General features: G+C 40.9%; 1 protein-coding gene across 1 annotated transcript in view; it reads right to left on the bottom strand.

Annotated features, from left to right (window-relative positions):
• Positions 1-27,965, bottom strand: part of LRP1B (LDL receptor related protein 1B) — a 1,757,966-nt gene that overhangs the window by 32,786 nt on the left and 1,697,215 nt on the right. The window contains exons 85-86 of the mRNA XM_040358043.1: positions 25,123-25,297; positions 9,969-10,073 (exon numbers count right to left, since the gene is read on the bottom strand). Coding sequence (XP_040213977.1) covers positions 9,969-10,073; positions 25,123-25,297 — 280 coding nt within the window. The remainder of the gene's footprint in view (positions 1-9,968; positions 10,074-25,122; positions 25,298-27,965) is intronic.

Below are 27,965 nucleotides of genomic sequence, written 5' to 3'. Positions count from 1 at the left end.
ACAAAATATTTCAGTGTGCACATGTCTAGTCCCAACTGCAGCTTGAATCTGAGGCTTCTCTGTATTTCATTATAGACAAGCAAACCTTGTCACTGCTATTATTTTTTTATGTATTTTTATCTGGAAAGCTCTGTTTGCAAATGAAGTGACACACCATATGTGTAAAAATCACAAATGATGAATGTATCATGTTGAAATGCCAAAATATTTTTTTTAAAGCAGACCTGTCACCCTTTTGTTTATCCAATGTATGAACAGACGGTGCTAGCAAAACATGCATAAGGTTTATTTCATGAGTCATTGCAAGGAGCAATAATCATATGGCAAGTGCAAAAAGTTTTGGCAAATATATTTCACTTTGTATAAATAATAAGAAAAGTAATTAATGAATTCGTACTCGGTGCCAGCAGTTGCATGTTGCTTTATTATGAAAGCCTAATACAATGTATTACTGATATTCAGTTCCTTAGAATGTTAATATATCTACGTGGGCAAAAAATATCTATGAAGCCTCGTACACACGACCGAGGAACTCGACGGGCGAAACACATCGTTTTCCTCGTCGAGTTCCTTGTTAGGCTGTCGAGGATCTCAGCGAGCCAAATTTCTCCATTGCCGTAGAGGAAAAAGAAGACATGCTCTCTTTTTGGCTCGACGAGATCCTCGACAGTTTCCTCGTCGAAAAGTGTACGCACGACCGGTTTCCTCTGCAAAAAAAAAAAAAAAAACAGCAAGTTTCTTGCTGGTTTTTGCAGAGAAACTCGGTCGTGTGTACGAGGCTTAAGACTGTCACAGAGCATGCCCATTGCTTCATGGAACCTCCAAAGCACAATCAGTATAGAGCAACAGTTCTTGCCATGGAATTCCATTTTTATCTTCTTCGTAATGAGAAATGGAATTTCACAAATGTAAAAGTAACTATTAAACTGTAATTACAATTTGATTAAAGCAAATGCGATAAATGTTTGAGTTTTGGTATGACAGGTCTGCTTTAAAAGAGCATTACATTCACATGTTGCTCTGAAATAAAAGTGAGAGATGTCAGGTCACCGATGTCTGAAAACAAAGTGCCGAATGATGGTAGATGGTGTCAAACAACAAACAGCGTTAAGTGGAAGGTTAACCTACTTGCATTTGGGCTCATTAAACGCTGTTAAAGTGCAAATTCCCTCATTCTGACAGTAGTAATCACAAGGGTTCACTTTCTGGTCACAGCGCTGACTTTTAAACCCCATAGAGCATCTGCAGAATTTTAGTAAGACACAACTGGAGTGAGTAATTTGCCTTTTCCAATGTAGATCATAAAAAAACAAATGGATATCATTTAATAAAGCTATCTACATAAGGCGAAGTACAGAACCCACATTTTTAAACCTAAACATGTCATTTGCATTTTGTTTTATTTTTTTCAGAATTGCATTTTTTATAGAAAAGTAAGTCCATTCCAAATTCTCCATGGGGACCCTGGTCCCTCTCCTCTTACTGAATCCATAATATTTTATTTTGTGTTAAATTAACCTATTATGAGAAATGTATGGGGGTTGTAATGGCTGGTCAATTTTTTGGTGGGTAGGAATTCAAATTTCCAAGGGCCAAGATTTAAAAATAAATGAACTTGCCAGCTTTCGTTCAATATCGGATATATATACATTTCTGGATGGGATAAATGCTTGGGTCACCTATTTCTGACAGAAGGGTTTAATGGATGGGTCTAATGGACTTTGATGATGTGGAGTACGGTAAGTTTAATACTTTTGGTAATAGCAGTTAGGCTGCTCATAAACCAGTGTTACCTTCTTTTCTCTGAGGGTTCCTGGGTGAAAAAGTGTAGATGGAAAGGAGCACCAAAAAGGACTCATCAATGATGTGGTTAGGTGCAAATGATCATCTTTTAATATATGTTAATATGCAAACCATGAAAAACAGTGGGGTTCTGTTAGCCTTAAAATGCATTGGCCATCAACCTAAATCAAAATATGTTCATTTGCCCCTACCAGCCTCATCAATTCCTCCTATTTGGTCATATACATTTCAATCCTATTTAAATACATGCTTTCCTAACTATCACAGCCCTTTGTAGGGCATCGTTTGAAATGACACCTACATTACTTGGCAAACCAGAGCATGACGAGTAACGATATACTGTAGTGGCCTCAATGATCATGCCACACTATAAAATGATACTAGTGGGTTTTAAGTGAAAATCTGCAATTAAAGATCTCTAGCAAAAAAGCTCCCATAGGAATGGACTAATGGGGGATGCCACACAAACCGGTCATGTACAGTTTTCTTCTTTCATGAATATCATTACATCTTTCTTTCCCTTCCTTTCCTTTTCCAGCGATTACAGAAACCATTGGTATATATGAAATTTTTAATCTAAACAATTGATCCAATCTACACACATTTAGTGAGCAAATGTTTTTCTCCAATCTGTCCCCAGCTTTTTTCCTGTTGGGTGCCACCATCTTTCCTTTTACACGGCATGGCAAGATAAAGCCAGGCTGTCAATTGCAGATTACAATTACAGATTGCACATTAAAGGCAACCCTTTCCTATCTTTGACAGTCATATGTCCCTGGTTCCTACATGGCAGCATGCTTGTCAGAGAGCAGGGGAGGCAGTTGAAGATGGAGATGCTTAGCCAATGACTTTTGACAAAAGAGGTTTCCGTAGCTGCACTGTCTACTTAGCCCAAGTGTTTTGGGAAAAAAAAAAGTATCATTTAAAACAGATAATGAAGGGCATCACTATGTGTACGTTCTTGGAGGATGGAGAGTTTCACTTTATATATTCATGAATTTTTAAAGTATGTATAGCCCAAACTTTTTTTTAGCAACTTGAGCACTTTTTTTAATACATTTTATGAGCATTGGAGTTAAAGTGACCCACTTCAGTTAGACTTAACCTAACCCTCTATATGTTACTATTTGATATACAATGAAATGGATGTGTATGCACATACATGGGTATTTCCCTTTTAAGGGTTTATTAGTCAAGCCGTAGGAACTAGTCACAACTCATCTCATCAACCTGATCCGGTAGGTTCAGTTTGAACCCCGGATTATATGGTTGGTCACTGAGAGATGTTTTTAACCACTTTCACTTTGTATGCGTTTACCGTATTTATCGGCGTATAACACACACAGGCATATAACACGCACCCTAACTTTAAGAGGGAAGTTTCAGGAAAAAAACTTTCCACAGCCCCCTGCGTATAACACGCAGGCACAGTTTACCCTCTATTTTCAGGGTAAAAAAGTGAGTGTTATGCGCCAATAAATACAGTATTTTTGTCTTAGTCTTTTTTCATTGATGTTTTGTCAACCAAAATATGTCCATTTTTTCTACTCCTTATTTCTTCATATTAGATACAGGTATATCAGTCCTATGTTTATTAATTTCACCCTTTGTAAATCAGGCCAAAAACTACCACGCTGCTGAAGCTGGAATCCAGCCAATATGCTTTACTTTTAGTTTTTCAAAGACTTGGTAACATGTTTTTTCAGCTTTTTTCTCCTCATTAGAGATTTAACCTCTCAGTATGTCCCGGTGACCACTATCACTGGCACTAATAAAGAAGAACAAATCCAATTCGGAGTCATCACCAGAACAGAAGTTCTTCCAATGGGGAATCTCATTCCAGTGAAAACTAAGGCCTCGTACACACGGCCGAGTTTCTCGGCAAAAAACGCAAGAAGCTTGCTGGGTTTTTTTTTGCCGAGGAAACCAGTCGTGTGTACACTTTTCAATGAGAAAACCGTTGAGGATCTCGTCGGGCCAAAAAGAAAGCATGTTTTCTTTTTCCTCGACGGCAATGGGAAAATTTGGCTCCTCGGACGTGTGTACAAGGTTTCTGAGGGCATTTTGGAGTGTTTTTCTCTCAATTACTGTTGGGTCTACATGACAGAAAGTGAGGAAATCTCTTGATTGGGGCACAGATGACAAAAAACCCTACTCTATCAGAAACAAAAACATTTTGGTTTTTAGATATCCCCTAAAATTTCTATTTACTTTTTATTTCTATCTATTATCCCAGTAGGTAGAATGTCCCAATCTCCCAGTCTCTGTACCAGAAATGGGAAGAGTGGTTGTTGTCATTGGAATGAACATCAATAAAAAAATAAAAAATAAAACCATTTTCAAAAGTTAAAGCCTTTTTTTTAGTCTGTAACCCCATTGTTGAGATCACCTTCTGTCCTGACAGGAAAGGAAAAATCCCCCCCAAAAAAAGACACGGATATTAATACAGACATCTCAGAGTAACAACCCTTACCCACCCAACTCAATCTAAAAAAAAATATCAAGCTTTGTTTTGGCAGGAGACTGGCTTAAAAAATATAACTTTCCACCTTTATACCTTTATTGTTTTGTTATACATTTATGGTAAATGTTAACTTTAGATAATAAAGAGCCCAATATTTGATAAGAAATACATTAAATCTTTTTTCTTTTTAATAGCTATTGCTCAATTATTATGATTTAGTAATATTTGAATGCGCTAACCCAGGCCTTTTTCGACTGCACAGATACTTTGTTACATATACGTTTGCCCTGTTCTGCAGTTCATCTACAGTATATATACAAGAGTTTTGTTTCTTGATTCAGTAAAAGCGCCAACCTATAGTTTTCAGCGGCTGTTTTCTAGGTCAGATTTCACAGGGGTCTGACAAAATCAGCGGTGAAAGACTAGGTGTCGGCTGGTAATGGCAATAAATTTACTCAACACCTTTCAAATGCCTTTGCAAAATCTTTTGTTTACTGTAGTTTTTTTTTTCTTTGATATGTGTGGCTTTTATTTCACCGCAGCTTTTCTGACAAGAATGACTGAGAGGTCCTTGGTCGATGGTGATACATTTAATGAGATAAGTGTAGCTGTAACATGGTTAACATTCTTTCACCTTGCTGGCCTTACTTGGAATGGAAGCTAAATGGGAAAAAGGCAATTAGCCTCCTCACCTCTGTTCTTTTTTACTTTACTTTAAAGGTAAACGTCAGCCACCCTTGAAAAATGTTTTGTTTTTACAGAATTTGCCTTACCTATGATCTTGGGGTAATATCTGATTTATGGGCAAAAAAAGGAATTTTAACATAAACCTTTCAAACATCTGAGCAATTTAAAGTTAAACTACAATCTGTTTCATCTTGGAATGTGGCCGAGTACCTCTAGTCCAGCCATGCCCTAACATTTTCATGCGGTGATCTATGGTCTACATAGTTTATATTATTGGCATGATCAGGGCTTTTTCTCAGGGGGAACACGGGGGACGCAGTTCCAGCACCTCCAGCAATTAATGTATGTAATAGCAAGGAGTGCTGAGGTGTGCTTGACGGTTTACTGATGCTGGCTGCTGGGGTCTATTGTTGCTGGGGTGGTATTTTGTTGTGAGGGGGCCCATTATTGCTGGGGGGTCTATTGTTGTGTGGGGGATCTATTGTTTATTGGGTGAGGTCTATTGTTGCTGGGGGATCTACTGTTGCTGGGGTGGTGTATATTGTTGCTTACTGCAGGGGATCTATTTTACTGTCTTCCTTGTTATCCTTAAAACATTCAGTGCAAATCACTTAGTAGCACAAGATGATACTTGGTTCTGTATTCTATAAAAGGGTTGGTACTGGGAGGTGGAACCAAGGGACAATACTCAGAGGTTGGTAGGGAGCAGAAACAAAGGGTAACTAAGAAGGGGTCCTGGGCATGATGATGTTAATGAGAAGGCAGCAACAAGACTTTTGTTTTGCTAGTGATATGTTTAACCTCTTATACTTTTTTACTCTCAGTTTGAATTGCCCAGGTTTCTGACAGATTTACTCAAAAATGCAACTTTCATGAGCACCAAATTATTCTTTCCATGGGCAAAAATACAGCGTATTCATTTTATGCTTCTACTGAAGGCCAAATAGTAATGAGGACTTTCCTTTTCCATACTTACTAACCTAGCCAGCTAGAACCTGCAGGTGCTGCCTACATTGACGGGTGATAAAAGCTTGCAGCTTCTCATAAAAGGTCACATGTGGTGTTATGGTGGTATAAGCACCTCAAAATTTCAAGCTCAGCTGTTTTTCTTTCCATGACTTATAGAGGTTTTCAACTATAAATTAAAAATGCGGTGGACCCTTTTTTAGGCTCTCACCTCTAGAATCAATTTATGACCACCAGTTTAACTCTCATCCTACCCTTTCTTCCAGGATCCATTATATCTAAGAAAACCGATGTATTTAATCAAAAAATTCACAGCTGAAGGAGTGTAAGTGACACTGTTGCTCACAAAAAGCTTTTTTTAATTTCTAACTGGATAAAAAAGAAAAAAAAACCTGACTGGTTGTTAACTGCAGCATTTGCACATTTGCTGCACATTCCTTTGCTTCAGCTTCTATAAATCAGCACCCCAAAGTTCTATTTTATGTAATTGCATATGCTATAACACCAATTTTCACCTACAGATGGCCTTGCAGGTAAAATTAGGAGTGCTGCAGAAGTGGGAGGTACAGCCTCTCTTGTTTTGTCAAAGGAAAGGGTCCATTAGCCGCACATCATGAAGCAGACCCATGTGCATGAAGTGAGATGAAAGGAAGCCTCAGTCCGGACTCCAGCCAGGCCATGCCCCCCAAATGTGTGTCCGTCCCTTGGAGCTTAATCATGTGTTTTGCTACACAGAGATGCCATAATATTTTTTTACTTTAACTGGAAAACATATTTTGGGTTCTTTTCCAATAGTTGTGTTTGAAAATCAATGCATTCACACACACCATGCATTTCAAACTGTGTCATGGTGCATTTTAAAAATACCTAATTAGATAAAATCTGCATGTGTATGCATTTTCTTTACAGAATACAGTGCCTACATTTAACCAATTTTGTATTATGAACCATGGTCCTTAAAGAAGAACTTAAAGCTGAAGTGCAATGTTTTAATTCTATACCATATATTCCCCACCCACATGCAACTAACATTTTCAAAAAGGTGTTTTCTTTTACAATATATAATTGTTTTAGATCCAGTTGCATCATTTTTGGGTCAGAGTGCTGTTCTTTGTTGTGCAGTAAGATTGTAACAGGTCGGAAAGACTGGCTGGGTGCTTTTATGTCCTCCTGTAAACATCAAACCACACCACCTTATGTCTTGCTCTGGCTCTTGATGGGGGGGGGGGGTATGTAAATGTTAGGCTGCTGTCTGGAGTGTGTAAACGCTTCTGTTCCATGATAGCTGCTCATCTCATTCCAGCATCCTGGTTTTGGCTGTTATGCATTCTCCGTCTCTGCCTTCCCACCTGCAGGGTGATTGAGGTAGCCAGTCTCTGGGTGGACACCAAATCTGATTTTAGCCAGGAAGGCCTGCAGTCCCATCCTTGTGATAGTATGTTCAACACATGATTCAAGCTCCCCGTTTGTCTGCCCTGCTTTGCTGTTTGGATTGCCCTGTTTATGACAACAAAACTTGGAATATTCTCCAAACTCTGCCTGCCTGACTTCATATTTGACTCTGAATATTTTGAACCTTGCCTGCCTTGTACCTGGACTGTTAGGCCCCGTACACACGACCGAGTTTCTCGGCAGAATTCAGCCAGAAACTCGATCGGAGCCGTATTCTGCCGAGAAACCCGGTCGTCTGTACACGTTTGGCCGAGGAAACCGACGAGGATCTCGTCGGGCCAAATAGAGAACATGTTCTCTATTTCCTCGTTAGTCAATGAGGAAACTTGGCTCGCCGAGATCCTCGGCGGCTTCACAAGGAACTCGACGAGCAAAACGATGTGTTTTGCCCGTCGAGTTTCTCGGACGTGTGTACAGGGCCTCATTGAACCACTTTGCCTGTCAGCCAACCAAAAGTACCTGTTTGCTGTGCTTAGTTCACAACTGCCCCGGCATGGTAGCCAGGGACTATAGCATTGTATATAAGACCTGAGGGCAAACGATTACTGGTAGACCTGCTTACCTTATGGGAAAGGGGGTTGTTATAGTTGAAGAACACAGAAGCCAGCTATAGCGCCTGACCACATGTGCTAGGGGTAAGCGTGACAGCTGCCTTGATAGATGGGAATGTGGGTGACTGCATAGTCTTCAGAAGTACACATTCCTAGGCGGAATGCATTTACAAAGGTAATGTCCACACATGATGCTGAGATGCATTGATTGACAGCACAGAAAACAAATAGTTGAAATGGTGGGCCAGGGACAGTGAGGATCAGGAGAAGGCTGGATGATGCTTGAAGTCTACCAGCCTAGAAATCATTCATGGTAGTTGCCAAGGACCTGCAATGCTGGATCACAGGATTTAGGGTGGATTTACATTGTGGGGCATTTTTTTTTATGGACTTGTGAAAAAGTGTGGTGTGATTACAAACTATTTTTTTTGTATGTGTGAATGTGTAGGGGTATTATGTACCACTTACTCATTCATTGGGGGCTTATCTAGGGGCCTTCCATTTTTTTTTGGAGGCTTCCATATTTTGATAAGCCCTCCCCTTAGACTACCACAACCACCAGACCAGGATTGTGGGGAAGAGTCCTTTATCCTTACAAGGTCCCACCTTGCAAAGTACCCATCTTATGTTGAAGGCATAGGGCTTAGTATGGTTCAGGAGGGGTGGGTGCACAATCCCACCAGGCTGCATGTTCAGATAAGGGTCTGGTATGGATCTTGAAGGGGGACCCCGCACATTCATGTTTCTTATTTTTTCGTATAGGGTTCCCCCATAAATTCCATACCAGATCCAAATAGGACTGAGAAAGAAATAAAGGAAAAACCAAGAAACATAAAATGTAAGTAGATTAAACTTTAGCTTTAAGCAAAAAAGTAATGCAAGATATTTAAACACAATGGGCCAGATTCATGAACAATTACGGCGGCGTAACGTATCCCCTTTACGTTACTCCGCCGCAAGTTTTCGTCGTAAGTGCTTGATTCACAAAGCACTTGCGTGTAAACTTGCGGCGGCATAGCATAAAGCCGTCCGGTGCAAGCCCGCCTAATTCAAATGGAGCGTGTACCATTTAAATTAGGCGCATTCCCGCGCCGAACGTTCTGCGCATGCTCCATTAGGAAATTTCCCGCCATGCTTTGCGCCTAATTACGGCGCCCCGAGGTGTTTTTTGAACGGCAACGTGCGTTGCGTCCTTTCGGAATTCCCGGATGTCTTACGCAAAAAAAAGAAAATTTGAAATTCGACGCGGGAACGACGGCCATACTTTAACATGGGCTGTCTACTGTTACATCACCTAAATAGCAGCCGTAACTTTGCGACGCGAAAAGCCGACTAGCGACAACGTAAGAGAATGCGACGAACGCGATTACCTTCGTGGATCGCCGTAAACAGCTAATTAGCATACCCGACACGGAAAACGACGCGATCTCCACCCAGCGGCCTCCGAAGTATTGCATCCTAAGATCGGAAGGCGTACGAAGCCGTACGCCTGTCGGATCTTAGCCAAATGCCGTTGTATCTTTGTTTGTGAATTACAAATAAAGATACAACGCAGCAAATTTGAAAGTACGCCAGAGTATCAGCAGATACTCCGGCGTACTGTTTCTGTGAATCTGGCCCAATGTTTTTATGCCCTGAGCTTTGATATATTAAGTTCTGAAGAACGCTATAACTAGGCTTTTATAACCTTTTTATGTTTCCTATTTAGAGCCTTTTTTATATTGTTATTACCACCTAAATAAAAGTGACACTTCTAAAACAAATTTAACTGTTGAGAATTTAAAATGTATTACATTTGGGTATTTGTTCATTACTATAAAGCTTTTACAATCCCCTGAACAAAACAAGGCATAGTATTTTACTTATTTAAAACTTATGTGAGCTGGAGAGATCAGAACATAACCCCATGATGGTATTCGGTGTTAGCAGTGACAGGTTACACAGCAGAAGGTGAAGACTAAATCATAACAACCTGGCCCTGTTCTATTTCGGACGCACACAGACTGTGTATTGTCAGGAGGTACACTGTCACAAGTCATACTCACACGCAGACTGGGATGTTGGTCTCCGGGTCCAGCTGACAAGTGCCCCCATTATAACAGTAGCCATCACACAACTGACAGCTGGAGGCCAGCTTGCCGTTGCTGCAGCTGTGAAGAAAAAGACAACTATGTAATTATTTCCTTCATTTCAAGAACTGATCCAAGATTCCCAATGCAAATTATTTTAATCTAATCTCTTGTACAAATTCATCCGCAAGTAAAGAAAAACGCTATCTCAGTGACAGGTCAGCCCTGGGCGATATTTTTTAAACAGCATGACAGCAAGCATATATTTTTTTCCACCCCTCTAAGGCTATTATATTTGCAAACTGTTAGTTCAGGAAAACAAGGCAAAGCTAACATTTACTTATGCAGTGCAAACATCTAGCGGTGATACTCGAGAGACAAAGCATCACCGCTTCACGGTGCGAGCTGCTGGGTATACATACGGCAACCGACCGCATGGCTGAAAGACGAAAAGAAAAATTAATTTGGAGATTTCATCTTTTCTCTCTGCCTAAATGTACCATGGTAATGCTATTGTTTCTTGTCAAAGTGTCAAGAACATCACTGCTTTGTTTACAGGGGATAACAAATGTAAAGAATGCCTCGAATTCTTTACAAGGCATTCTTGCAAGGCAATGAAAAGCAATGATGCAGAGTAAAGATGCCTACTGATATAAGATGCCTGCTGACTACTGACGTCTACTGATACAAGAGAGCATTTGTATGTCTGCAGGCCTGATACCACAAGCTTGAGAAGACAGTTAATTTGCCAGCTTGGAGTTTTTATTGGCCAATTGTTTTCCCCCAGACACCCCCCTATCTTCGGAACTTTCCCTTCCCTCTACTTAGGTGCAAACATGCAAAGCTCACCTGGTTAGAACTTGCAGGCTTGTACCTTTGAGTAAAGGTAAGGTTTATTTGGGACCCCAGAGACGCAGAAAAACCAAGGGAAATGGGCAAGGGCTATTGGACTATGTCGGTACTTAGGTAAGTCAGTTATCAAAAGAGTATAATAAAGGTAAAAAAGTTCAATTAATTAAAACATAAACATAACATAAATAACTTGAGAAATACACAGTATTTTAAAATTACAGAGATGGTAGTGTAAAACAATTGATTATACGACCAGCCAACACTTAATGAAGATGGTATACGGGCCCTAGTTTGCGGGCAACGATCAGGCGGAAGGGGTCATATAGATCAGGATCTCAACTAGTTTCGCTACTCAAAGGTAGCTTTGTCAGGAGATTTAGGTCTGTGAATACAGAATTACTCCTCGGAGGAGCCTAGGCCCCAAGTAGAGACACAGGTCTCACGCAAGGTATGGGTGGTGATGGAAACGCCCCCAGCAAGGTGAGGATCTGTATTGACTGTATATAATGTCAAAAAACTTAAGTGCCCTGGGACCTAATTAGTAGTAGGCGAGGACCAACCGGAGGAGCCGCCAAGGAAACAAGGCTGGGAGAGCCCAGTTAAGGGATGCCAGCAATGGAGGTAAAAAGTTGAGACCACTTGAGTGGGTAGATCAAGCAGCGTGTCCCAGGGCCGGGTGTGTATCACTGGCTTGTACCTTTGTTTAGATCACAGCTGACTACTGTCCTAAGTCTGTAGTCACCTTATTGGATAACTTTACTTTTGTTAAAGTTGTCCTTTAAATCTAGCCACCTCCCCCCTTAATATAAAATACATATCTTAAGCTCTGGTCTCCAGATCTTGACTGTACGGTGCTGCCCTGTGCCCCTACGGTGTTTGAAAGTAAAAAGTCCTGGACAGGTCCTGTGCCTGCTGCACATGCATGCCACTGCCTCACTGATTCTTATGGCTTGCTCTGCTCATGATGTCCCCAGTAGAGTAGTGCTCAGCAGGAACTAATGAGGCTGCCATAGGCACAGCATACATCAGGACTCATATACTTTGATGCTTATTCCTTCACTCTCAAGAGCAAAGAGAGGAAGCCCGGCATAAACTGTGATGGCACTGGAAGTTGGTGATTGATTGCACAACACCCAATATTAAAACACTAATAGAAAGGGAAAGAGCCCCCTGCTATCTGACTTTTCTCCTATTTTCCTGCTTACTGATTTCAGGACAGTGGCTCAGAAAGTATTAAAGTCAGTTGATCAGCATGCCAGACAGGCAACTATTCTCATTAGAAGAAGGTCAGCAATGGTAGCTTTTGTGTTTCCTTGTTTCTTTATATATTTCCTTTAAAGAAGACATCTAACTAAGTATTTTAAGCATTTATTACCCCTTTTATTAACTTAGCATCAAGTGATATTTAATTTTTAAGAATGATCGATCATCTCTGTATGGCTGTGTCATGGTACCAGTCCCAACAGCACTGATTGTTTATTCATATTCATAAAAGTGAAAGATAACTTAGCAATGTGAGACTGTGTGATCTATCTTCAACATCTTGTAAACATCCAGGACACCGGCGGATAGATCACACTGCACTGTAGAATTATATTTCACTGTAGCCCCTTCACTGATATACATTAAAATGCTTCAGTGATGGAAATCCATTGTTTGACAAGTTTACCGGTCAAATGTTCACTAAGCACTGCAGGAGTGTGTGATATATCTGCAGCTGTCTGTAAACATCCAGGGCACCTGCAGATAGATCACACTGCCCCATAACACTGCACTTCACTGTAGCACCTTCACTGCTATGCATTACTGATACAATGTTGCAGAGATTGAACTCCATTGTTGGACAAGTTTACCAGTCAAATGGTCACTTAGATCACTCATCACTATGGGGCTGTGTGATCTATCTGCAGCTGCTTATAAACACCCAGGGCACCTGCAGATAGATCACACTGCCCGATAACACTGCACTTCACTGTAGCACTTTTACTGCAACACATTGCTGATACAATTTTGCAGAGATAGATCTCCATTGTTAATTTAGTTTACTGGACTAAAACACTTCACAGATGAGCAGCAGATCACCTAAGGCAGGGGTCGGAACTCCAGCTGTGGTGAAACTATAAACCCCATCATGCCCCTGCCTTTTGGAGTCATGGCTGGGATTATCAGGGTCTAGCAATATCTCATGGGACTTGTAGTTTCAAAACAGCTGGAGGGCCGAGGTTGCCTACCCTTGACCTAAGGTAAACAACATTGTTCAATTTCTGCAACATTGTATCAATTCTGTATAGCAGTGGTCTCTCTGCAGTAGTTAATTCATTACACAGTAGGGGGTGAGTGCAGGACTCTCCATATACTTAATACACAATGTAGACATAGGTCTCCCACATATTATTTCCTCTTGCAGTCTGCTGTTTATAGTTTATAGTTTTGTGCTGTTTTATTTATGGGTTGATTGTTCTTTAAAACAGAAGTATGGGTTTGGGCTTTTTTTTTTTAATAAAACTTTCCTAGATGGATGCAGCATGGGTCCGATGCTCCATCTGTCCCCAGAGCCTCTGCAATAAGAACCGAGCGTACCGCTGATCGCTCGCTTCTGACAGCTCCCCAAGCAGAGAGCTGGTGACTGTCAGTCACAGCTCTCTGCTCTGCTTCCTCATCGCTCACTGGAGCACTGGGCTGTGGAGGGGGCAGGGTCGGCCGCTCAGTCTCTTAGCAGTTTGCTGAGAGGCTGAGCCGGATGTCGGTCCTGGCACCTGGCGGATGCAGGCTCTATTGTCGTGATGATGCAGAGCCTGGACTGACTTTTGTGACTTCAGCCCACTCTCTGCTGAAAATGGTTCACAGCCATGCAAAATTAATTGCACTCCTGTGATACATAGGAGAAGTCTAGCCAAACACGCTTTGGATATACTTCTCCTTTAACTCTTCTTGTTAAATAGTCAAAGTTCTCATAGGATCAAATGTTAGGGAATGTTACATTTCACCTGTGAAAGGCAACATATAGATACTGGTAGACACATATTAAAAACATTACGGGTATTATTTGTGTGTTTTTTTTTTTATGAATTCTGATGCCGCGTACACACGACCGTTATTCATGTCATTGAAAAAAACAATGTTTTTCTCTACGTGATTCTTCTTAAGCCTGCCTTGCATACACACGATCGTGAAAAAAATGCTCTAGCAAAGCGCGGTGACGTACAACACGTACAATGGCACTATAAAGGGGAAGTTCCAATCAAATGGCGCCACCCTTTGGGCTGCTTTTGCTGATTTTGTGTTACCGTGTGTTATTGAAAGTTTGGTGAGAGACGATTCGTGTTTTTCAGTCTGTTACAGCGTGATGAATGTGCTATCTCCATTACGAACGCTAGTTTTACCAGAACGAGCACTCCCGTCTCATAACTTGCTTCTGAGCAAACGCGTTTTTTCCCCTCTCGTTAAAGCCTACACACGATCGTTTTTCACGACGTGAAAAACGATGAGAAGAGATAGGGCAGTTTCTAAATTTTGAACGCCCAATTTTTCTCATCGAGAACAATGCTCTGGAGCCTACACACGACCGTTTTCCACTACCAATTTAAAAAATTGAATTTTTCTCGTCATGAAAAGCGGTCATGTGTACGTGGCATGAGACATTGGCAAAACATTTTTGTATACATAGACCTGTAGCTCTGTACTTGTATGTTTGGATCTAAATCTATTTCAAAGAAGAGGTAACGGGGCCCTCTAGATCTCACTGTGGGAAATGTAATCAACTGAAGCAATACATACCCTACATAGAGATGTGTGATTTTAAAAGATCCCTCTTCGAAATAACTTTTTTCAGGAAGCAAACTAAAAAATGTTTATCGTCATGTGAAATGTTTTTGCAATAGTCATAATAAACATCCTTTGCAATACTTTGGCTGCTGAAGCTATGATTAATGTTGATAGGATAGAACTGATATAAATGCATAAGGGGCTCTGTTTTTGTAGAATGTGTTCAAAAAGCAAAAAATACAGTCTAATTTTAACTACTTGCCGACCTGCCGCCGTAGTTGGCTCCCCTGCGCAAGAGCCCGTAGCTCTACGTCGACTCTCTCGCAGGATACTAGGGGCGCGCGCGCCCCCCACTCGCCCCCGAGTCCCGTGCGCGTGCTCGGCGGGCGCGTTCGCAGCCGGGCACCCGCGATTGCTCGTTACAGAGCGGGGACCGGGAGCTGTGTGTGTAAACACACAGCTCCCGGTCCTGTCAGGGGGGGAAATGCTGATCCTCTGTTCATACAACGTATGAACAGAAGATCAGTGGTTTCCCCTAGTGAGGCCACCCCCCCCACAGTAAGAACACACCCAGGGAACATACTTAACCACTTCCCCGCCCCCTAGTGTTAACCCATTCACTGCCAGTGGCATTTTTAGAGTAATCCAATGCATTTTTTTAGCACTGATCGCTATAAAAATGCCAATGGTCCCAAAAATGTGTCAAAAGTGTCCGAAGTGTCCGCCATAATGTCGAAGTATCGAAAAAAAATCGCTGATCGCCGCCATTACTAGTAAAAAAAAATATTAATAAAAATGCCATAAAAATACCCCCTATTTTGTAAACGCTGTAACTTTTGCGCAAACCAATCAATAAACGCTTATTGCGTTTTTTTTACGAAAAATATGTAGAAGAATACGTATCGGCCTAAACTGAGGACAAAAAACGTTTTTTGATATATTTTTGGGGGGATATGTATTACAGCAAAAAGTAAAAAATATTATTTTTTTTCAAAATTGTCACACTATTTTTGTTTAGAGCGCAAAAAATAAAACCGCAGAGGTGATCAAATACCACCAAAAGAAAGCTCTATTTGTGGGGGAAAAAGGACGCCAATTTTGTTTGGGAGCCACGTCGCATGTCCGCGCAATTGTCAGTTAAAGCGACGCAGTCCCGAATCACAAAAAGTGCTCTGGTCTTTGGGCTGCAATATGGTCCGGGGGTTAAGTGGTTAATTACCGTATTTATTGGCCTATAACACGCACCTTAACTTTAAGAGGGAAGTTTCAGGAAAAAAAACTTTCCACAGCCCCCTTCGTATAACACGCAGGCACAGATTACGCTCTATTTTCAGGGTATACGCCAAAAAATACAGTAAAAAAAATATATAGAAAAAGTACCCGAACTGTAGAAATATTCAATTTGTTTCTTTTAGTTACATTCATATCATATCAATTTTCAGACAGGCAGAATTGGTGCATGTGAGGTGTTCAACCGTTGTATTCTATTTAAGACACACTGAATTATAAGTTATGGATAAATCATTCTGTGGCCGTGATTAGACAAGAAGGTATGCCTGCTGACACTTTTTAATTAAAAAAACACAGCGTGTTTTCCTGAAGCTGAGCAGATAAAAACTACATCAGCTCATCCTAGTTCAATAGAAATAGCTCTCTCTTTTTGACAGCAAAGAGTTGTCCATTCCTGAGAACAGTACTTATAGCGTTTTCTTAAAGCGGGAGTTCACCCGAATTTTTTTTTTTAACATTAGATTGAGGCTCATTTTGGGAAGCAGAATCGGGTGTTTTTTTTTAAATCGAAGCAGTACTTACCGTTTTAGAGATAGATCTTCTCCGCCGCTTCCCGGTATGGTCTTCGGGACTGGGCGTTCCTATTTGATTGACAGGCTTCCGTCGGTCGCATACATCGCGTCACGAGTAGCCGAAAGAAGCTGAACGTCGGTGCGGCTCTATACAGCGCCTGCGCACCGACGTTCGGCAACTTTCAGAAAATCGCGACGCGCTGTATGCGACCGTCGGAAGCCTGTCAATCAAATAGGAAAGCCCATAACCGGAAGCGGCGGAGAACATCTCTCTCTAAAACGGTAAGTACTGCTTCGATTTTTTGCCGAGGAAACCGGTCGTGTGTACATTTTCGTCGGGGAAACTGTCGAGAACCTCGGCGAGCCAAAAAGAGAGCATGTTCTCTATTTCCTTGACGGGAATGGAGAAAATTGGCTTGTCAAGTTCCTCGACAGCCTAACAAGGAACTCGACGAGGAAAACAATGTGTTTCGCCCGTCGAGTTTCTCGGTCGTGTGTACGAGGCTTGACTTGGTTTGAGAGATTTTTGCAAGACAAACAACATTTAAAAAAAATACTTTACTTGATATACAAGTGATGTCCTTATATACAAGTACCGTCATGTCACAACAGAGTATAAAAGAGAAGAGAGGAGCCTCTAATGCCGCGTACACACCATCACTTTATGTGATGAAAAAAAACGACACTTTCTGTGAAGTAAAAAATGACGTTTTTGAAACTTCAATTTTCAAAGACGAAGTTGCCTACACACCATCGTTTTCTCACAATGATCTTGCAAAGTGAGGTTACGTTCCACCACGTTTTACCATTGAAGCTTGCTTCATAAGTAGCTTCTGGGCATGCGCGGGTGAAAAAACGTCTTAGAAAACGACGTTTTTTGCTACACACGGTCAATTTCTGTGAAGTAAAAAGTGCACTTTTGAAAAACGACACATAAAATTGAAGCATGCTTCAATTTTTTTTGGTCGTTTTTTACAAGACATAAAACGACGTTTTCCCCCACACACAGTCAATTAAAGTGACGTTTTTAAAAACGTCATTTTTTTTCATCACATAAAGTGATGGTGTGTACGCGGCATAAGAGTAGCAATATGGTTACATTTAATGAACGTACAACATTTAGCAACATATTGCTACACTAAAGCCTCGTACACACGATTGGATTTTCCGACAACAAATGTGTGATGGCAAGGTTTTGTTGGACAATCCGATCGTTTGTATGCTCCATCGGACAATTGTTGTCGGAATTTCCGACAACAGATGTCTTATAGCGGGGATATGCAATTAGCGGACCTCCAGCTGTTGCAGAACTACAATTCCCATGAGGCATAGCAAGACTCTGACAGCCACAAGCATGACACCAGAGTCAGAAGCATGATGGGACTTGTAGTTTTGCAACAGCTGGAGGTCCGCTAATTGCATATCCCTGTCTTATAGCATGCTTTCAAATTTTCCGACAACAAATGTGTCTTGTCGGATTATCCGATCATTTGTGCACAATTCTGTCGGAAAAAAATCCAAAGTACAAATACGCATGCTACGAACCAATGCTAACCATAGCACAACATTAGCAGATGTTGCCCAAAGGGTGGCGCTAAAGAGATGAAAAACCACATAGTTTTGTGTATGGCTGTAAAAAATTTATGCTGTCTGTATGCAGAACAAGTTCACGGCCAACACCCTTCGGACAAAATTCCACGGATTTGTCCGATGGAAATCCGATTGTGTGTACGAGGCTTTAGAGGCGCCTCTCTTCTCTTCTCTACTCTCTAGCTCCTGCTGGATTTTGCTTCTTATCCCCTTGTGGAGGCTTCCATTTGTGGATGGACATTTTATGGTTACACAACCTATCACATTGCTATAATATTTTTATATGGACTATAAACTGAAGGACTGATGAATAAATGGATGTGGAACAAATCATCTGAGTTTCCATTATTTCTTATGGGGAAATTTGCTTTGATATACAGTAGGTGCCAGCAATATTTTGTCAATCTCGCTGCTGTTAGCGGCGAGATTGACACCTGCGAGCCCCGTCGTGGGAGCCAGCGCCAAGCTCTGTCGCTCTTCCCGCTCGCCGCCCCCAATGGATTTCTATGGATGTGTGGCATCTTGTGGGGGCGGCAAGCATGAGAAGCACAGCCTCGCAGCGGTGATTTTCTGCGCGATCCCATCGCGCTGGAAACACAATATCCGCGGCAGGTACTGTACAAGTGCATTGGATTACAACCATGTTTCTGGAATGGATTATGCTCGCAATCCAAAGTTTTACTGTACTTCATTGTGCAGGCAGCTGAGTTCTGGAGAAATCTTTACTGCCACTGTCCTCTTCCTGGTTTTGGAATTCTGGCACTGCAATGGTTAATTTCTTTGGGTATTCAGGCAGAACAGCAGTACAGAAGGTCTGAAAAGGACACACACCCTCCTTTCTCCTTCTCCACTTAAAAAAGTTAATTAATTGATTATACGGCCTGTAACACAGTCTGTGAATGGAGCAGATAATCCAGTGACTGGCCAGACTCTCTTCCATTTACAGATCATGATACAAGCAGTGCAATCAATGAAGAATGTTTCTCAATTAAGGAGGAGGAGGGAGGCAGCCTTTCCCCAATGGACCATCTGTACTGCTGTTCTGACTGAAGACCCAAAGCTGTTGACACCTGCATTGCTGGAAGTTCAGAGACAGAAAAAAGACAAGAATCCATGTAGTGAAGATTACTCCAGGATCCAGCTGCCTGCACAATGTGGGACTTTCTGCATTACAGGAAAGAGATGTGACTAAAGCTGTAGGGATTTATTTTTTATTTTTTATGTTAGTTAAAGTTAAGCTTTACAGAGGAAGAATTTCTTTAAAGAATGTAAATTAAAATATTTATTTGTAAAGAAAATAGTACATACCCACCTCTCGATCCATGCTGCCAATCTTCACTGCAGAGAAACTGTTTCTTGAAGTGTCTCCAGAATCCAGCACTTCAAGAGTTTTGGACACCTGGTTCCCCTTTTGCCCTTTATCTGATCCCTTCTACCATCCCCTAAGTCACTAATGGACAGGGCTTTTTTTCAGGGGGAACTTGTGGGAACTCAGTTCCACCACCTCTGGCTCAGACCATTTGGTGCCTGCTCACCACAATCACTTGTAAACACAGAAGTCTGGTTTCTGTGTTTACAAGTGACAGCTTTGTAACCCCCTGAACTCTAAACTCTGTATGTAATGCAATTCTGGTATTTAATGCCCCTTTAACCACTTACCCCCCGGACCATATTGCTGCCCAAAGACCAGAGTACTTTTTGCGATTCGGGACTGCGTCGCTTTAACAGACAATTGCGCGGTCGTGCGACGTGGCTCCCAAACAAAATTGGCGTCCTTTTTTCCCACAAATAGAGCTTTCTTTTGGTGGTATTTGATCACCTCTGCGTTTTTTATTTTTTGCGCTATAAACAAAAATAGAACGACAATTTTGAAAAAAATGAATATTTTTTACTTTTTGCTGTAATAAATATCCCCCAAAAATATATAAAAAAACATTTTTTTTCCTCAGTTTAGGCCGATACGTATTCTTCTACATATTTTTCGTAAAAAAAAATCGCAATAAGCGTTTATTGATTGGTTTGCGCAAAAGTTATAGCATTTACAAAATAGGGGGTATTTTTATGACATTTTTATTAATATTTTTTTTTACTAGTAATGGCGGCGATCAGCGATTTTTTTTTCGGTATTGCGACATTATGGCGGACACTTCGGACATTTTTGACACATTTTTGGGACCATTGGCATTTTTATAGCGATCAGTGCTATAAAAATGCATTAGATTACTATAAAAATGCCACTGGCAGTGAAGGGGTTAACACTAGGGGGCGGGGAAGGGGTTAAGTATGCCTGGGTGTGTTCTTACTGTGGGGGGGGGGGTGGCCTTACTAGGGGAAACACTGATCTTCTGTTCATACATTGTATGAACAGAAAATCAGCATTTCCCCTGCTGACAGGAACGAGAGCTGTGTGTTTACACACACAGCTCCCGTTCCCTGCTCTGTACCGAGCGATCGCGTGTGCCCGGCGGCGATCGCGCCCGCCGGGCTCACGCACGAGAGTCGGGGGCGAGCGGGGGGCGCGCGCGCGCCCCTAGTGGTGGAAAAAAGGCAGGACGTCATATTACGTGGTCTCGCCTAGGAGAGCCACCTTGTGGACGTATTATGACGGTGCGGCGACGGCAAGTGGTTAAGACCCTTCTACTGTTTGTGATATCTGAATGATTCGTGGTTGAGTTCCTGCACCTATTTTCTGAGAAAAAAAGCTCTGGACAGGGTTATCATGTAGGGGTCAGTGGGAGGAAATTCAGTGCATGGTGGACAAATGCAAGCATTTAACACTCCTGGATATATTGAATGAGGAGGTTCTTCTGGCAGCCATAGGTCATAAAAGGGCACTACAGTCATACTACTGAAATTCTGTAATAAGTGCATTAACATGATTGTTACCGAAACACATGCCCATATAGCAAGCAAATGTCCTACACAAGTTTGAAAATGCTAACTTGCTAAACTATTGCTAGACTTGCCAGGCTTCACAAGTTTGTTGCATAATTTAAGCAAGTCTCTGCATTGCATGACTCCAAATCAACTTTCTTTGCGAACATTCTGCAAGTCTGCTGCAAGTTCTGGTTCAGTTAGGTTGTGCAATAGTCATCCGACCACAGGGGTCACTGTGGCTAAATATTCATGCTGTAGACTTGCAGAGCTCTTGCTGTAGACTCGCAACTTTGCTCTTGCTAGAGATTTACCCTGCAAATTTGCTACAAATTGCAAAGTTTCAACTAGTATAGAAATGCAGATAAGAACGATGATTTCTCTCCTTCCCTCTTCTTCCCCTTATGATCTTCTCAAACAGAGAGAGAGTCTAAAGGCAAGCAGCTACTGATATGCCCTTTATTTGGAAACCAATAAAGCTCTGTGGAACCACTTTCATGGGTGGACCTAGTACTACAATACATTTGTATTTGTAAAACAAAGATTGTATATGTATAGAGAGAAAACGATATACATTATTTAAAACCTTATAAAACATACAGAATGGGAAATAATATTGTCCAAAGATCATGAGAGTTTCCCCTTTGATTTAACATGCTTACTGGGATGTATAAATAAATAGTAACAAAAGGTCTGCAGTGCTGCTCTTTCCTGGAAAAAATGCTGCTCCTTTCACCAGTCACATGAACAAGGGTCTAGACTTTTGGATGGATGGTGTTAAATATAGGGGACAAATTCAGACTAACTGTTCTTGTCCTTCAACAGACAAACATTTAAAGTGGAGTTCCACCCAAAAATGGAATCCTCCCCCCCCCTCCGGTGTCACATTTGGCACCTTTCAGGGGGGAGGAGGGAGCAGATACCTGTGTAATACATCACCATCACCAAGGTGACCTACGCCACGTCCGGCTTCTACTCCCCCCCCTCCGCTGTCTTCTGGGAGACACACAGGTTCCAGAAGACATCAGGGACCAGTTTGATTGTGCAGTGTGACTCGCACATGGGCAGTAGGGAACCAGGAAGTGAAGCTGCAAGGCTTCACTTCCTGATTCCCTTACCTAAGATGGCAGCGTCAGAACCCGAGAGACAAATCGGCTTTGGGACCCGACATCGCGGGTGCCCTGGACAGGTAAGTGTCCATATATTAAAAGTCAGCAGCTGCAGTATTTGTAGCTGCTGACCTTTTTTTTTTTTTTTTTTCGGCGGAACTCCGCTTTAAAAACATGCATTTTTAATCACAGCTTTATGACGATCCCTTATTGGCTAGAGATTTACTAATTTACTAATTTTATTTTTAATTCTGTTAAATTGATCCCTCTGCTTTATCTTTTAGCCAATCACAGCAAAGCATTTTTCTTAATATATAATATCCAATTTGCCTCCAAGTGATTTTGTGTACTTTAGGCTCATAGCAGAATATTTTCTAATAAGGAAATATCTACTTTGAGTTAACTTTTTTCTAGAATAAGATTTGCTAGACTAATCAAGGAATTATAAGGAATTAGACATTTATCAGAAATCTCATTAAATGGCTTGTGCAATTGAATATTTAGCTTTAGTGGTTTATATTCATTTTAAAACGTGATTTGGTATAGTAATAGAGAAATCCTCACATATTTGTGGCTAGACGGATACAAGTATAAACTATGGAAATCTAGTGTATTTTCTAATATCTTATATGCAGATTTAGCTCTCTAGAAACTAAACAACCCCATGTTCTTTCTATTCCTTTATTCGCTGATGAATATTCATTGAAATTATATAATCGGCTTAATACATTTTTCATTTTTTTTCACATTACAAATTGGGAATATGCAACTTTCACGTGAGCTATGAATATTAAATATATTAATTAGCATTTTTATGAATAACAGTGAAAATAACTAAGCAGTGGAGTACATATGTACATTGGGAATATGATATTATCTTCCAAATACATACAGACTTGTATCTGAAATCCCATTTGAAGGGAACACATTTTCAGGAAGTTTCTGGTTCCAGAAAGATGTGTAAGCTAAAATATCCTAACGTGACCCTGCAAGGACAAAAACATGGATTTGCCATTCCACTTCTTCTTTTCAAAGGTGCTTGGCCTGCTGCAAATCTAACGGTTCTAAGACTAAAGCCCTGTACACATGGCCCAGAATCTCGTCAGGAAAAAAACGTTTTGCCAGCCGAGTGTACAGACATTTCATTCAAATGAACCACCATTCTTTTGAATGGCATGAACGCGGTGACGTCTTCGACTACGATAAGCATGCGCTCGTCAGATTCGATACCGTCGCCGCCATCTTGCTACATCTTACCTATGCCTTGGAAGCTACGGGTTTCCACGGCGACAGGTAAGTATACAGACACTCGGGTTTCTCGGCAGGAAAACACTGCCGAGAACCACAACGAGAAAATAGAGAGCAGGTTCTATATTATTATCGTCGAGATTCTGGGTAGTTTTCTTGACGAGAAACCTCAAAGCCTCGTACACACGCTCGGTTTACTCGGCAAGAAAGCTCTGTCAGCAGTTTTCTTGCTGGTTCTTGCCGAGTAAACCGAGCGTGTGTACAAAGCTTTACTATCTAGTGAGTCATTGACCTGAAGCAAACATGCAGAATAGCAAATCAGATATTTTTTATTTAGTTGACTTCATGATTTTTGTGAATTAGTAACTTAGTATAAATGAAGACAGCATCAGGATGTATGCTATGGATCAAGGGGTGTTGATGTGCTTAAAGTGTTACTGAAAGCGGAGTTCCAGGCTTTTTAAAGTTTATTAAAATTCAGCAGCTACAAAAAGTGTAGCTGCTAATTTCCTATCCAATTATATGTGGATCTGGCCCAATACTTTTTACTTTTTGCTATAGTAAATATCCATTTTTTTTTAAAACAATTGTTTTCTCAGTTTAGGCCGATACGTATTATTCTACATATTTTTGGTAAAAATTGCAATAAGCGTATATTGATTGGTTTGCGTAAAAGTTATAGGGTCTACAAAATAGGGGATAGATTTATAGCATTTTTATTATTATTATTTTTTTACTAGTAATGGCGGCGATCAGCAATTTTTATTGTGACTTTGATAGTAATGGCGGTTATCTGCGATATTGCGGCGACACATCAGACACTTTTGACACATGTTTGGGACTATTCACATTTATACAGCGATCCCTGCTATAAAAATCCATTGATTACTGTATAAATGTGACTGGCAGGGAAGGGGTTAACACCAGATAGCGATCAATGGGTTAAATGTGTTCCCTACGGAGTGATTCTTACTGTGGTGGGAGGGGAGTGACTGGGGGAGGTGACCGATGGTTATCCCTATGTACAAGGGACACACCATCGGTCCCTTCTCCCTGACAGGACGTGGATCTGTGTGTTTACACACACAGATCCACTGTCCTGCTCAGTTACTGGGCAATCGCGGGTCCCCAGTGGCCATCGGGCATGCGCATCTGGTCCCCAGTGGCTTTTAAAGGCGCAACGTCATATGACATCCGCCCAGAACAACAGGGTCTTGCTCCCGCTGTCTTTTGACGGCAGGCGGTTGACAAGTGGTTAAACTTTGACAAAAATAAATAAAAAACCTGGAGGCTGATTGGTTTCTATGCAGAGCTGCACCACATTTTGCACTCTCCAGTTTAGTGAATCAACGAAAGAAAGAAAGAAAGTTACCGCTCCAGGTGGATTGTGTTAGGATGATCAGTATGGTCTCAGGAGATCAAGGGTGCTGGCCATGCACAAGGCAACAAATGGAAAAAGAAAATATGGACAGCCGCACTCCAAAAAACCTTGATGGTTGTCTTTATTTAAAAAAAGGAAAAATGCACTACAAGTCACAGCACAAAACACGGGATTAAAACCCTGACGCGTTTCGCACTATAAATTAGTGCTTAATCATCAGCTATGATTAAGCACTAATTTATAGTGCGAAACGCGTCAGCTGTTTTTTGGAGTGCGGCTGTCCATATTTTCTTTTTCCATTAGTGAATCAACCCCTAGATCTATTCAGTAAATGTAAGTATTTGGTTCTATAACCCATCATAATACAGGATAAGCTAAAATTATGCATCTAAAAATAATATTAATTTTCTTTTCCCGAAAAAAAGATGCTGTAAAATAGAATATATTGTTAAGTTTAGTCTGTATTTAAAAGCAATCCATTTTGTTAGATCATTTGTTTTAGCTCTTACTTGCAAATGACGTCATTGCTGTTTTTGTCTATGATGCAGAGTCCACCTCGACACCTCAGGCATTTGTCTACTTCACATTTGGAGCCTTCGTATCTCAGCGGGCAGACGCATTCTACTCGGCCATCATCGGAGATTGTACAGGATTCTGAGTTCACGCAGTAATGGTGGCACACATCTAGGGTGAAAAGATGTATGAATGATCTTAGTGACGAGAAATCACAGGGCACAAACATCTTTTGTTTGGGAAGATTTTACTTGGTTTTATTTGGTAAGCAAAAAAGTTAATAAATCTAACTGTAATAATTTTGTTATTACTACGACTACTGTTGAGACATTAACCTTCCTGGTGGTATGATTATAGGTGCTGAAAGTGGTACCATTATTTTGCATGGAAATTTGGCGTTTTATATTGTAGGCCTGCAATTCTTAGGGATAACTCACTTAAATCTGTCCAAACAAGAGTCTAGTAGACATCCCGGGTATAATAAAATTTGAAACACAAAATCATAAATTATAATATAATAAATACATGTAAATAATTATAACAAATAATATAATAATAATACAAATTATTACTTTTAATTTTTTGATGACAAATTTTCCCACAAATCACTATCGCTCAATTCTGCAAGTGATTCTAATTTATGTTTTCTAGCTGGTCTAAAACCACTTTTGACATAAAGGGACACTTTTGGTTGCTATGGACAATCTACAGTTTCCAGGCAGAAAGAACAGTTTTTATTATATAAAAGTACATGTAGGGCACTGGGCAGACCACTAGGGACAAGGGGGGGGTGTATTTTTTTCATACAGTACTGTAATCTATAAGATTACAGTATACAGCATGTATTGTGTTTATTTACTTTTTTAAATTTGGTGCCGATCTAAAGTCACAGACACGATAAAAAGCTCAGATCGCCGTCATTACTAGTAAAAAAACAATAATAAAAATGCCATAATTCTATCCCCTATTTTGTAGACGCTATAACTTTTGCGCAAACCAATCAGTATACGCTTTTTGCGATTTTGTTACCAAAAATATCTAGAAGAATAAGTATCGGCCTAAACTGAGGAAAAAAATGTTTTTATATATATTTTTGGGGGAAATTTATTATAGCAAAAAGTAAAAAATTTAGCTTTTTCTTCAAAATGTACACTCTATTTTTGTTTATAACACAAAAAAAAAAAACGCAGAGGTGATCAAATACCACCAAAAGAAAGCTCTATTTGTGGGAAAAAAGGACTTTGGCCAGCGAAATGGTCCAGGCCTTAAGTGGTAAAAGAAAATCTGTGCTTTTCCCATGTGGGGTAAAGCAACAGATTTGCCTTAATAGCTCCAACAGAAAGAGTGAAGACAACGTCCACTACCTTCAGGTATGGTGGAGCATGTGACTCACTCAATGTAACATCACTGGTGCTTGTTGATTGGCCCAGTCTCCTCACATGGTGGCAGGACGAAGCCACAGCCCTGTGTAATCTCTGATCCGGTACCAATGGCTGAAAAGAGCCACAGGGAAAAGAGGAACATTAAATTGAACCTGATGGGTTTTCCCTGCATGAGAAAGCACATGCTGACCTTAAAGGGTCACTAAAGAAAAACATTTTTTTAGCTGAAATGACTGGTTACAGGGTATAGAGACATAATAGTTAACCAATTCCTTTTAAAAATGATTAAAAATAGATAAAAAACAATCATATAATGTACCTACAGTTTAGTTTAGTTTTTGCTGTTGTTTCCTGGTTCTCTGATGTACAGAGACAAAGAGCCAATAGAGGGCAGTGATGGTTTGTAAAACGAAACTGGATTGGTGCTGACACACAGTAATCACACCTCCTTGATTAGTCACCACAGTGAGAAATCTCCCAGTACTGTGGTGATCAGGAAACAGACAACCAGGAAGTGTCCAGAACAGAGAGGAATTACAGCAACATCAAAGCAAAAACGAACAATGAGGACATGAAAACAGGACTGCAGTAAGGTAAAGGAAGCTATTTAGCTAAAAAAAAAAAATCCTTTAGTGACCCTTTAAGCCCATCCAAGCCTTAAATTTCAGCATTAAAGTGGAGGCCCAGTTGAAAAAAAATAATAATGTCAGCAGCTACAAACACTGTAGCTGCTGACTTTTAATATGCACCCTTACCTGTCCAGCGTGCCCGCGATGTTGGCCACCTGAGGCCAATCCAGCCTCCAGATCGTGTTCCGGCGCCGCCATCCTCACTAAGGGAAACAGGCAGTGAAGCCTTGCCAGCGTTTCCTACTGCGCATGCACGAGTCGCGCAGCACTTTGTGAATGGGCGGCTGTCCTCTGGGAGACACACAGTTCCCAGAGGACAACAAGCCCCATTTCCCAGGAGGCAACGCGAGGAGGAGAAGAGAGAAGATCGTCGTGGATGAGGAAGTGGCAGATTAGAACGATCTGCCTAGCAACAGCCATTTCTGGTAAGTATTCACTTTATTTATTATTTTCAAGTTTTTTGACCTTTTTGGCTTTTTTTTTTTAGGGTGGACCTCCACTTTAACCACTTCAGCCCCGGACCATATTGCTGGTCAATGACCGGGCCCCTTTTTGCGATTCGGCACTGCGTCGCTTTAACTGACAATTGCGCGGTTGTGCAACGTGGCTCCCATACAAAATTGGCATCCTTTTTTCCTCAGTTTAGGCCGATACGTATTCTTCTACATATTTTTTGTAAAATAAATCGCAATAAGCGTTTATTGATTGGTTTGCGCAAAAGTTATAGCGTCTACAAAATAGGGGACAGTTTTTTTGGCATTCTTATTAATATTTTTTTTACTAGTAATGGCGGCGATCAGCGAATTTTATCGGTACTGCGACCTTATG

Source organism: Rana temporaria, chromosome 6 (genome assembly GCF_905171775.1).
Source record: "Rana temporaria chromosome 6, aRanTem1.1, whole genome shotgun sequence".
Taxonomy (NCBI): Eukaryota; Metazoa; Chordata; class Amphibia; order Anura; family Ranidae; genus Rana; species Rana temporaria.
This window is presented reverse-complemented; position numbering and strand designations above follow the sequence as displayed.